At 32.1% G+C, this 12,493-nt stretch overlaps 1 protein-coding gene across 2 annotated transcripts in view; it reads right to left on the bottom strand.

Annotated features, from left to right (window-relative positions):
* slgA (proline dehydrogenase slgA) overlaps nucleotides 1-12,493 on the bottom strand; it is a 308,586-nt gene that overhangs the window by 64,921 nt on the left and 231,172 nt on the right. For both annotated transcript variants that reach the window (XM_075362377.1, XM_075362378.1), the window contains one exon: nucleotides 709-884. In XM_075362377.1, the coding sequence (XP_075218492.1) occupies nucleotides 709-884 (176 nt within the window). The remainder of the gene's footprint in view (nucleotides 1-708; nucleotides 885-12,493) is intronic.

The raw sequence follows: 12,493 nt of genomic DNA, 5'->3' as shown, positions 1-12,493 counted from the left end.
ATAAATAACATCCATATTAACAATTTAATTACAGTCGTTATAATAAAAAAATTTCAATCAAAGGGTTATTACATTCTTTTTATACAATACCAAGATGGAAAAAATATTTGTTAAAATTATATCATCAATGATTGGCTGAGCTACAATTTGATTTATGACAAAAGACTTAGTAGTACTCTAATATAAACTAAATGATTAAAATTATGCCAAAACAAAAAATGTACAAGATAATCCTCAAAGGGAGTCATTGTACCTGCCAGTGCAAGCTACTATAGGTACAAGACAAGCATTGTTATTACTGCAATTTGTTGCAACAAAACCTAAATATGGGTTTTGCAAGAAAATAGTCACAATTATACATACTAAAATTAAAAATAAACATAAAGTTATTTTTTACAACAATAAGAAAAGGTGACTGAAATTTACATTGCTTTATAAACAACACGCTTTCCTAAAATTTACGTAAGCAACACGCTTTTAGATAGAAACAAAATATAATTAAGAATACATTTTCCTCTTAGGAGAAAATTATTATTCTATAATTTTCCTGGAAATCTGAAATAGAAAATGATTTGTTCTAATTTTAGTTTTTTAATTTAAAAAAAAAAAATAATTTTTAATATCACTATTACACACAAAAATACTAGGTCATAAATATTATACACAAACAATCATATTACATAATAAATAATGTAAATAAAAAATTACCCTTCACTGTCTTTGGTGACTTTTTCTAAGAATTTTTTTGTATCCTGTACACCAGCTTGTTCTAATTTCTTTGCAAGTTGTTCTGGTGTCAACTTTTGTCCAATTACATTACCATGGCCACCCATTACCTCACTAACAAATCTACGTGCTCTCATGATTACTTCTGATAGCTGAAGCTAAAACACATTAACAAAAATCTATTCAATTTAACAATTTTATAAAATCTATTCATAGATACATGTATGAAACATTTATTAAATAAACATGTAAGATCATACCTAACATAATTGATTTTAGACTGACTATATATATATATAAACAATACAAGAAAACAGAAAAAAATGTCTGAAATTGTTTTTAGCTCATTAAAACTCACTCTAAAATGCATATTTTTATTACATTTCAAGAATAGGTTTTCATGGTATTGAAAAAACTTCAATATTACTTCAGCTGGACTCTCAATACAGGAACACAGTGTAGGTTAAGAATGGTATTGATGAACATAATGAAGTGCAAACAGTCTTGCCAATCATACACTATAATAAAAGATTTTAAAGACAAATAAATAAACTAATCAATTAATGTACTATCACTAATTTAATAGAAATTTTCTAATAAATCTACAGCACAAGTATCCATGTGTAATATTCTATCATTACTTATCTAGAAAAAAATACTTATGTAAATCAAACAAAAGATCAGTAACCATAACAAATTGACTAAGAAATAATGAACAAAATGTAAATGACAATTACAAAATTGAATAAAAATAGTGTTCTGTTCCATGTCGAGCCGTCCGGTGCTGCGATCTAGTGGGTGTTAGCGCTAACCGGAAAGTGAAGCTCGTACTAGTATTCTACGTTAGAATCCCACTCAGTGCAGTCGCATTTTTCATTTCGTCTGGATGGACAATTAGCGTTAGTTATTTCTACGTTAGAATCCCGCACAGTGCGGTCGTGTTTTCATTTCAGTCCAAGGGGACTCATAGTTTCTTGATAATGTTCAAGTTCAACTATCACTAAAGTGCCATACATTCTTAAGTTTAATGCAACTATTGTAATTCAATCAAAATGTCAAGGGTGACAAGAAATTAAATATAACGATTGAAGAAGAACATAGCATTGCTTCATTTCATCATCTACCATCTCATCAAAAATATACTCCACACTAGCTCTAAGATCTACCAGATCTTTTTATGGTCATCACAGGCCGGATTGTCAAGTCGACAGATCTAACATTTTATGGTCGTCGCCGAATAGAGGATCATCAAGTCGCTGAATTTGTACGGTAGGATTCACAAAGCAGGATTCATAATGTCAAATCAAGTCTCTGGATCAAGCAGTATTTATAAGCAGTGTATTTAAAACATAAAAGTGTACATTCAAGGTGTAATTAATAGTACAATTAGCATTAGGGAAATATTCAAAATGAAATATTTCAATGGTATGTAACGTAGTTAAGTTTGGTACTATAACAGTGGCAGGTATATGTTGTGGGCCTCTTCAAGACCGGTTTTTTGTAAGCTTCACTATGTTAGAGCTGTACTGCGTATGCGAACTCATGGTCACAGTTCATGTTACATATTTTTCCGTCTTGACCTGCATACGTTCAAGCTATCTTGTTCATTCAACTTTTAGTCATAGATAAATTTATAATAATTTTATTTCTTATAAATTTAATAGTATCTCCTCTATTAATATTGTAATTCCTGTAAAAATGGAATTTAAAGATTTAATTAAGAAACGAGGTATTATGAAAAACTGCATAGCAGAATTAAAATTATTCATTAATAATTTTAATTCTGTGTGCTCACAGAAGCACACTAATTCATTTAGATAAAATGCTGCAAGATACAGCAAATAAATTTTCTAAGCAGAATCAAGCTCCTTCAGCTAATAGATCATGTACTTTATAGTCAGAACCTAACGAGTCTGTTTTACTTGAAACAGCTGTAGTTAATGTAAAAGATAAAAAAGGTAATTTAATCCACGCCAGGGTCTTACTTAAGTCCGCTTTGATGATTTTATTTTGTACTGAAAAGTTTGCTGCCAAACTTGGGCTTAAAACCAAATCTGTTCTCATGCTGATCACAGGTATTAGTAATGTTGTTATTAAATCTAAGCTAAGTGTTGATTTAAATATTAATTCTAAGTATGAAAACTTTAATTTTAATTTGAATGTCATCTATTACAGGTCTGTTACCTAATGATTTTGCAAACATAACTGACTGGGAAATTCCTTCTCAACTTTTTCTTGCTGATCCTAATTTTGATATTCCTGGGCAAATCGACATTCTTCTAGGCACTCAATATTATCTTTTGTTGCTTAAGCCTGTTCAATTAACTCACAATTCTAATGATACCATACTTCAAGAAACTCGTCTTGGTTTCATAGTGTCTGGTCAAATCACTACTAAATCTAGTAAACTGAAAAATAATTCAGATTCAATATCACTTTTTGTTACCAATGAACAACTTTCCTCTCAATTAGAGTCCTTTTGCAGATCTGAAGAGATCGAAAATCGTTTATTGACCAAAGAGGAATCTTTCTGCAAAAAACATTTCGTTGAAAATATCTTTCATGATGACAAAGGCAGATTTGCTGTACCTCTTCCACGTAAGGAAAACTGCACTTTAGGAGATTCTTATGAAAATGCAAGGCATCGTTTCAATTTGTTACATTGTAGATTTCAGAAAAACGCTAAACTTAAAGAAGATTACTTCCATTTCATGAAAGAATATCAAGAATTAGATCACACACAACCTGTAGATTCATCTCAGTGTAAGGCCAAGGCCCCATCTGAAACCTTTTATTTTCCCCACCACACAATATTTCGTGAATCTTCCATCACTACCAAAACAAGAGTAGTATTTGACGGTAGTGCAAAAACATCTAACGGCCGATCACTCAATTCAATTCTTGCTACAGGTCCAGTAGTACAGCAGGATTTATTTTCGATTATAATTCGTTTTAGAACTCACAGCTACGTGCTAACAGGCGATATTCCAAAGATGCATCAACAAATGTGGACTTTCACTACATAAATACCATTCCAACATTCCAGATATGTTTGAAAATTCTGATTCTTTCATCAAATTAGATAAGAATGAAAATATCAAGACACTTGGATTATTTTGGAATCCTCAAGGTGATGATTTCATTTATCAATTCAAAACAAAAGATAATAATACTTCTTACATTAAACATTCTGTTTTATCAATTGTTTCTTCACTGTTTGATCCTTTGGGTCTACTTGCTTCTACAATTGTTCCATTTAAAGTGGTCATCCAAGAGTTATGATGTGCTAGCCTACAATGGGAAGAAGTTCTTCCTGCTCCGCTAGCTGAAAAATGGAATTCTCTGTATTCTCAGCTCAAATCTTCAAGTAATTTTAAGATTCCTAGATTAGTTAAAATTATTTTTAGTAAGAGTTATCAAATGCATGGATTTTGCGATGCAAGTAGCAGCGAATATGATGCTTGTCTTTTCCTCAGATCTGTTGATAGTAATGAACATGTTGAAACCCACTTGCTGTGTTCAAAGTCTAGAGTTGCGCCTGTCAAACAAATCGCTATTCCAAGGCTTGAGTTGAACGCTGCTCTTCTATTATCTCGTTTATTCAATAAAGTTAAGTGTATTTTAGGTATAAGGTTTTATTCAATCCACTTTTGGTCGGATTCTTAAGTGGTACTATACTGGTTGTCATCGCTTCCTAATCAATGGAAGGTATTCGTCGCAAATAGAGTTTGCGAAATTCAAGAGCTAACTAAGGAATGCTTATGGAAGCACGTTCCTTTAAGGGATAACCCAGCAGACATCCTGTCACGTGGTTGCATGCCGGATGCATTAACCTCGTCATAACTCTGGTGGAATGGTACGTCTTTTCTGAAGGAAGAGGAGAATGCCTGGCCATCCAATTTGCCTATCATTTCTATGATTCTGCCAGATTCGCTCAAGGAAGAGAAGTCTAGAAAAACTAATGTGTTTTCAGCTGCTCTTCAAACTACAGAAGCTGTAGAACTTTCAAAAACATTTTCTTCATTCAAACGAACATTAAACATATTTTCATATTATCATCGCTTCATTTATAATTTAAAAAATAAAAATAATCGTATATTGGAAGATCTTTCTCTGGAAGAAATCAATTCCACTCTGGAAATTCTTGTTCGTCAAACACAAGAACTGTATTTTACTAAAGAATTAAGCGATTTAAGGAAAAATGCTGCTGTATCAAGGAAAAGCAAATTAGTTTCTCTTAACCCATTTTTGAATCAAAATGGTATCATTCGCATCAGAGGTCATTTAAGTTTTTCAAACTTGTCTTTAAATTCTAAATATCCTATAAGTTAAGTCCTCATAGTCATCTTATTTGATTGATTATCACTCATGAACATTTAAGATTATCCCATGGAGGATTACAGTTAATTCATTCCTCACTTAGGCAGAAATACTGGATTGTCAACTCTAAAATCATAATTCACTCTGTCCTTCATAAATATTTAACTTGTTTTCGTTTTAGAGCTCAACCTCAGTCAGTTACTTGGTCAACTGCCAAAAGAAAGTCACAATTTCCAGACCATTCCAGTCAACTGGTGTTGACTCTGCGGGTCTGACTTATTCATCATGGTGGGTGGTGTACTCGATCTACCAATCCTTCAACTATTAAGGCACCAAGGCAGTACACCTTGAACTTGTAACTGATTTATCTCAGAAAGTTTCTTAGCTGCCCTACAAAGATTTGTAGGACGCCGAGGATTGCCTTCTCATACTTTTTTCTGATAATGGAAAAAACTTCTGCAGTGCAAATCATTATCTTCAGGAAATGTATTTTCTTAAAACCAATACTGCTAGTTCCAAATTTAAATCTTTCTGCACCTCAAACAACATAAAGTGGTATTTCATTCCTCCTTACTCTCCTAGTTGGGGTGGTTTGTGAGAAGCTGCTGTGAAGAGCATGAAGGTTCACCTGTGAAGAGTCATGGGTAATTCCATTCTAAATTACGAAGAGTTATCCACTTTGTTAACCTAGATAGAAGCATGTTTAAACTCCAGACAATTCTACTTACCATCATCTGATACGTCTGATCCAGCTCCACTTACTCCTAGACATTTTCTAACTTTCTATCCTTTAACTTCCTTACCTGATCCTGATTTCTCAGGCATTAATGTAATTATTTTATGTAATACTCTTTGTTTATATATTAAGTTTCATTTCATGTAACATATCACAAAATTATAATTATGGTAATTATAATTGGTGGGCGGTGTGTTCCATTCCACGTTGATCCATCCAGTGCTGAGATCTAGTGTGTGCTAGTGCTAACCAGAAAGTGAAGCTCGTACTAGTATTCTACGTTAGAATCCCGCCCAGTGCAATCACTTTTTTAATTTGTCTGGATGGACAATTAGTGTTAGTTATTTCTACGTTAGAATCCCGCCCAGTGCGATCGCATTTTTCATTTCAGTCCAAGGGACTCATAGTTTCTTGATAATGGTCAAGTTCAATTATGACTAAAGTGTCATACATTCTTAAGTTTAACGTAACTATTGTAATTCAATCAAAATGTCAAGGGTGACAAGAAATTAAATATAGCGATTCAAAAAGAACATAATGCTGCTTCATTTCATCATCTACCATCTCATCAAAAATACAGTCCACACTAGCTCTAAATTCTACCAAACAGACATAATATTACCAAATACATTAAAGTGTTATATGGGTTTCATTGAATCTTTGGTGACATCTCCCACTCAATTTTTTGAAACAATAATCATCATGTGTGTTAATATGTATACTGTTTACAGATTTAAAGATTGTTACTGGCCTTTAGTAAGACAAGGAAATTATGCAATTACTCATCATCCAGCCCTCAATAGCATTCAAGTTTTGAAACTACTATAATTAATTAAAGCTACAAACACACACACAAAGGAAAACTCCACTATATTTAAAATCTTCTGTAGTTCCTCTTAAAAAAATAATTTTATTTAATTTGTTTACTTTAGACATTCACAGGCAACAAATTAAAAAAAAAAACATCATAGATAAAATTTTACTATTATTCACATTACATTTGACTAAAAACCTGATTGTAAATGATCAGTTATTGTGATTATATGTACATAACAAGACAATTCAGGGAGTAGCATCCTGAAAATCAGAGCATAAAATAGATTGCCATTACTAATTATTAGAGGCTAATAACTGTAGCAGTTAATGAAAAAAACACACAGTTTACTACAAAACAACTGAAAACCAAAAAACGGTTTTGTTTTTATCAGTCACAGTTGATTTTATTTATATAAATAAATAAAAATAATAATAATAATAATAAAATACTCTCTTCATAACATTTTACATATGTATCAACAGGAAAATACATGAAGTTCTGAAGATTCTAAAACGTTATTAAAAATAACTGCCAGCTATGGTTGGTGCAAGCTTAGGATGATCATATGCATTCTTTTTTAAGAACAGTAGAAAAACATATAACGTTTAGAAACACAAACCATAAGATGGTAATAAACTAAAATGGGTGAAAAATATTAAAATTAAAGTCATACATATAGTAATCTAGAGAGTAACTTCTTCAGTTTTACAAAAGTTGCATTCTTACAGTGTGCAATTTCATTACCTGGAATAATTGATGTATTACATCATTAACACATTAAAAAAAAAAAAATCAAGTAGGGTAATATCGAATCACCATTGGGAACACGGGATAAGCTTGTTCTTACAATGTATTTGATTAAAATCTACATTAATTACATTAAAAAAAAAAATTAAATAGTGTTAAGGTAAAAACAAAAATATAAATATATAATAGACTAAAAAAAATTAGTGATCAACCTAGATCATTGATTCACACAGGAAACCTAAAAATAGGGATTATGCAACTTGGCTCTTTACCCATGGGTAAAATCTAACCAGAATGTCTGGTAACAAAAGTGATGATTAGTTGCCACTGGTGAGGAGACAATGTCAATCTTCTGTGTTAGGTGAATTAGGTTTAAAAAATGCACGATATTAGTGCACCTTATTTCTTAGTAAATGAACAGGAGATTAGGCAGGAAGGCTGTAGTTTTAAACAAGCAGCAGGCTCTGTTCTGTACTAGTTGTCTTGGTCACGACCTGATTTTTTTGAAGGTGGTCTCTACCCAACATCTTGATCATCAGACCTGGTGTATTGCAACCAGGAATAGATCTCAGATTAGGAAGATCTCTACTGTTATTGTTCTTAGTGGAGCCACAGCAACTTACTTAATGACTCGATTGGAGTCTGCATCAAGGTTGGGTTGGATACACCTAATACCTGTGTTAAGCCCTGGATCAGATATATAATGTGACAATGGTCCACTGCTCTTAGGTGTACCATCACTGAATGGTTTGGAGAAGGTCAATTTGCACATTGAGTGACCAAACTGATGGTGCAACAGACTCTGGATGCATTGTAATATTATGGCAAAACAGAATATATAAAACTTGTTCCATGCCCTATGCAAGAAAAAGGATCATTTCTTATGATCTGCGAAGATAAAAGCTGATCCTGAATACATCACATATGATACTACCCAAGTGATTCCAGTCAATAGCAGGTAAAGTTAATTGTAATGTTGCAATTTAGGATGAGCTGGTGGTATATGAACTGTTAAGCCGGATACCCCAGTAACAATGCACTTTTAATATCTTGATAAATCCACTGACTGAGAAATTTTTCACAAACAATATAAGTTTGACAAAGTTTTCTATTCTGTTGAAAAACAGACTTGATGTAATATGCTAATCTTGACACTGTTGTTCAGGGTGTAGAGGGTTGTCAGAGTTAACTCAGTAACTGAGACCAACATCAATTCATGTCTTCATACTGCCACCTAGCCACATAAAAAAATGAAGTTTCATGTAACATTTTAATAATGAATATTATAGTGGAGTTTATTAAAGTGTCAAGAAAAAGCAACATGCAGTTTTAAAAAAATCCTACAACCTAGAAACTTCAGACTTGATACTAAGGAGATTCATAATCTTAAGAAAGCTTGAAAATTCCCAAAAACCACCCAGGGGTAAGTAGGGGTTTGAAAAAGGGCTCAGAAGCAAATGCAAAGAACTGTCATCGGTTTCAATCTACAACATCCTGGATGAACTAACTGACTGGAATGAAACAAAAATAATATTTGAACTTTTCTTTAATTTCATTTGCCTACCCATGACAGTATGCTACTTAGCTCCAAGTTGAAAGTTTCATCTCAGCAGAAAAGGACCAGTTATGTTTGGTTAAAAATTACAATGTAAATAAAAGATGTGATAAATTTCAAGTGCAGTAACATCGAGTGTAAGAAATTAGTTGCGTAAATTAGAAGTGTAACAAAACAAGATTTGTTCAGTTATGTATGGTTGATATGTCAAGATGTTCTATACAGATTTAAAATGAATATAAGCAATACTTAGCTGTCATGAATAGAGCATACAAATGTATGGAAAAAGCTCATTCTTTTCTGTGAGTACTCTGCTTTTCTTTCTATTTTATTAACAAGAACATTTTAACAGCTGTAATATTTCCCAATAATTAATAAATTGTCTTCACATTTTTTATAAAAATGTAATTTCAGTCACTAATATTATTTGTGTGTATATACAGGAGGTCAAAAAGTTTCCAAACTAAATTTCTACAGTCAATACAAGTAGCGCCATCTCTCAAACAAACAAGGAACTATGAAGTACAATATCTGATGAGTGCGTGCTCAAAATTTCATCATGTTTTGTCACTCCAGTCTTATGTTATATTTGGCCGTGTATGTTGTGTTCATGTGACCTTGTGAGAGCCTGCGACATGAAACAGAGAAGCGCGATAAAACTGTGTTCAACTTCAAAAATCTTTTGTTGAAATTTATTCTATGATACAGCAAGCATTCGGTGATGAAGCCACATCTTGAACTACAATATAGATGTAGTGGAAGCGATTTAGACACAGTAGAGAGTCATTGGATGACGACGAACGAAGCAGGAGGCCATCAACAGCTGTTCACAACGAAAACGTTGAGAAAGTGCATGCACTCCTGCTCAAACAACCTCATCTTACCATTCAGACCATAGCAGAAGAGCTAAACATCGGTAAAGATGCTGTACATACAATTCTAACAGAAACAATGAACCACCAAAAGGTGTGCTCTCACTTTGTTCCACACTTCTTGACTGAAGAAAAAAAACAAGTGCGTCTTTCTTGCGCTCAAGACTTCATTGAAACAGCCGACAACGACCCAAATTTCTTGCAAACTACTGTAACTGGAGATGAAAGCTAGTGCTACATGCATGATCTGCAATCAAAGCGTCAATCTGCTGCTTGGTTGAGTCCTGAAGCACAAAATCTGGCAAGTCAGGCAGCAAAAATCAAGAATGAAAAAGATATTGATTGCATTCTTTGACTCAAAGGGCCTGATTCATCATGAATTTGTCCCATCTGGTCAAACCATGAATTCTAAATTTTATTTGGAAGTAATGAAACACCTGATGCATCGCATTCGTCAAATCCGGTCCGAGTACCAGGATCTGAGCAGTTGGACTTTCTTGTACAACAAAGCCCCAGCACACTTGGCAACAGTTTTAATATGCTATTACGCTACAAATCAAGTCACTGTCTTACCCCACCCACCCTATTCACCCAACTTGCCTCCTCAGACTATTTTCTGTTCCCAAAACTCATGTTGAAGATGAAAGACCACTTTTTTGACCAACCAAAGGCCATGCACCAAGCAGTTGAGGGCGATCCCACAAAGTGATTTCTCCAGAGCATTTGACGGGTTCTACGAGTGCTACAACGAGTGTATAACTTGAGAAGGATTCTATGTAGAGGGCTGATGTGAGTAAATTCATTTATCTTTAAATCTGTATTTTTATTTAATTTAGTTCGGGAACTTTTCAGATGTACTGTATATAATGACCATGTTTAAACATTTGTTTGTAAGCAATTAGTGGGTAAATACTGAAATATTATTGTATTATATGTGTGTTTATAAAAACTGGTACCTTGCTTTATTATTGCTAATTTTCAGGAATTGTTACTAGTGTGTGTAAAAAGACCAAGTGTAGTAAATAATAAAATATTATTCTAAGTGTTTAAAAAGACCAGTTCCTTGACTTATTGTAATTATCAGTAATTGCTAGGCCAAGAAAAGGTTGGATGAATATGATAAAACGAGAAAAGAAATTTCTTTATTTTCATACATAACAATTATACTTTAACAAAATTCCCAATAGAGAAATTGCATGTATATATTTTTTTTTTATTAGATATAAAAATTAACATTACAACAAAACATTACTACAAAAGTAACATTAGATGTGCATGAATTTTTTTGTGTAATACCGTGTTTCAATGGAAATATACATGGCCTCTGACTTAGTACCATCAAAGTGACTCTTGTTGCTGGATAGTCAACAATTGTTTATTTGAATAATTAATTTAAGTAATTAATCTTTACAAATGATTCTACAAACATATTTTAATTTGCTTGAAATTATTTATTGTAGTTCAACATGGCATGATACTAATAAATTCCTGTAGCATGCATGGAACCCACATTCAGTTTTGTAAAATTTTGGTAAACAAAGACATGGATTTGACCATTGGCATTTTATCCTTACTTCAAAACCTTGAATTTTCAGGAATGCTACTTTCCAACAAATTCCAAACGTCACAAAAAAAAAAGTTTACTATCTTAGTTTACTATCTATAGATAAAGTTTATTATCTTAGGGTTTAAGTAGTCAATTAATCGTTTAGTCATAAACAGAACAAAGTAAACCTTTTATATTCAGTTATTGTGGAACCATCAGTCACACACAGATAAGTTTATTGTCTTAGGAATTAAATAGTCAATTATTATTTAGACATAAACAGAAAGAAATAAACATATTTTGTTAAGTGATCTAGTATAGCATCTATGAACTGTATTGTCATTTATTACTTTTATTGAAACTTAAACAAGCAAAATGAGTTTACAAATATAAAAACTTCATGCTCATATTAACATAATAAATATACTACTATTTTCAGGTTTGTATAAATAATCATAATACTTTTGCAGTAACAAAATGTTACTGCAAAAAATTCTCCTTGTAAGCCAATGTTGGTCTCACAGGCAAAAATTGAAGCCCATGTTTATCTTATCAAATATGGACATAATAACAGTTAATTAGTTCACTACCATGAACTTACTGAGGCACTGGGGAGATGTTATAAAAAGTAATTCTTCGCACTGATAAAAGAAAATATTAATATCAATTCATTGGTTTATTAAAAATTTATATTAATAAACGTTTCATGTTTTCACAAAAAATTTTCCGTATTCCAGTTGAATCCTTGAAAAATTTGACAATTCATTAAAGAAATACTCAACAAAGAAGATGTGTAAAATGGGCTACAAAAAACAAAACCTGTACTCAGTTTCATCATTAAAAAATTATGATCAAGTTTTCAGATGTTGTTTTCTCTTGTCATAATTTTCAGATAACACTGATAAACATAATTTTTGTTTCCTAACATGCAATACATGATTTTAATCTGTTTTTTTATCACCACCACCATTTTTGAAAATTTGTTAATTTTAATTAAAGGATTTTTTTCATTTTTCTACATACAGTTAGAATTTTAAGCTCCTATATTATATTTTGTTAGCTCATTTTTTATTGTTTAACTTTGTTAACATAATTTTTAAGCTATAAATATACAATACTAGACAAAGAATTAAATCATATTATGACATCATATCTAATACTGAAGAGTGAGCCT

Source organism: Lycorma delicatula, chromosome 4 (genome assembly GCF_047948215.1).
Source record: "Lycorma delicatula isolate Av1 chromosome 4, ASM4794821v1, whole genome shotgun sequence".
In the NCBI taxonomy this organism is placed as follows: Eukaryota; Metazoa; Arthropoda; class Insecta; order Hemiptera; family Fulgoridae; genus Lycorma; species Lycorma delicatula.
This window is presented reverse-complemented; position numbering and strand designations above follow the sequence as displayed.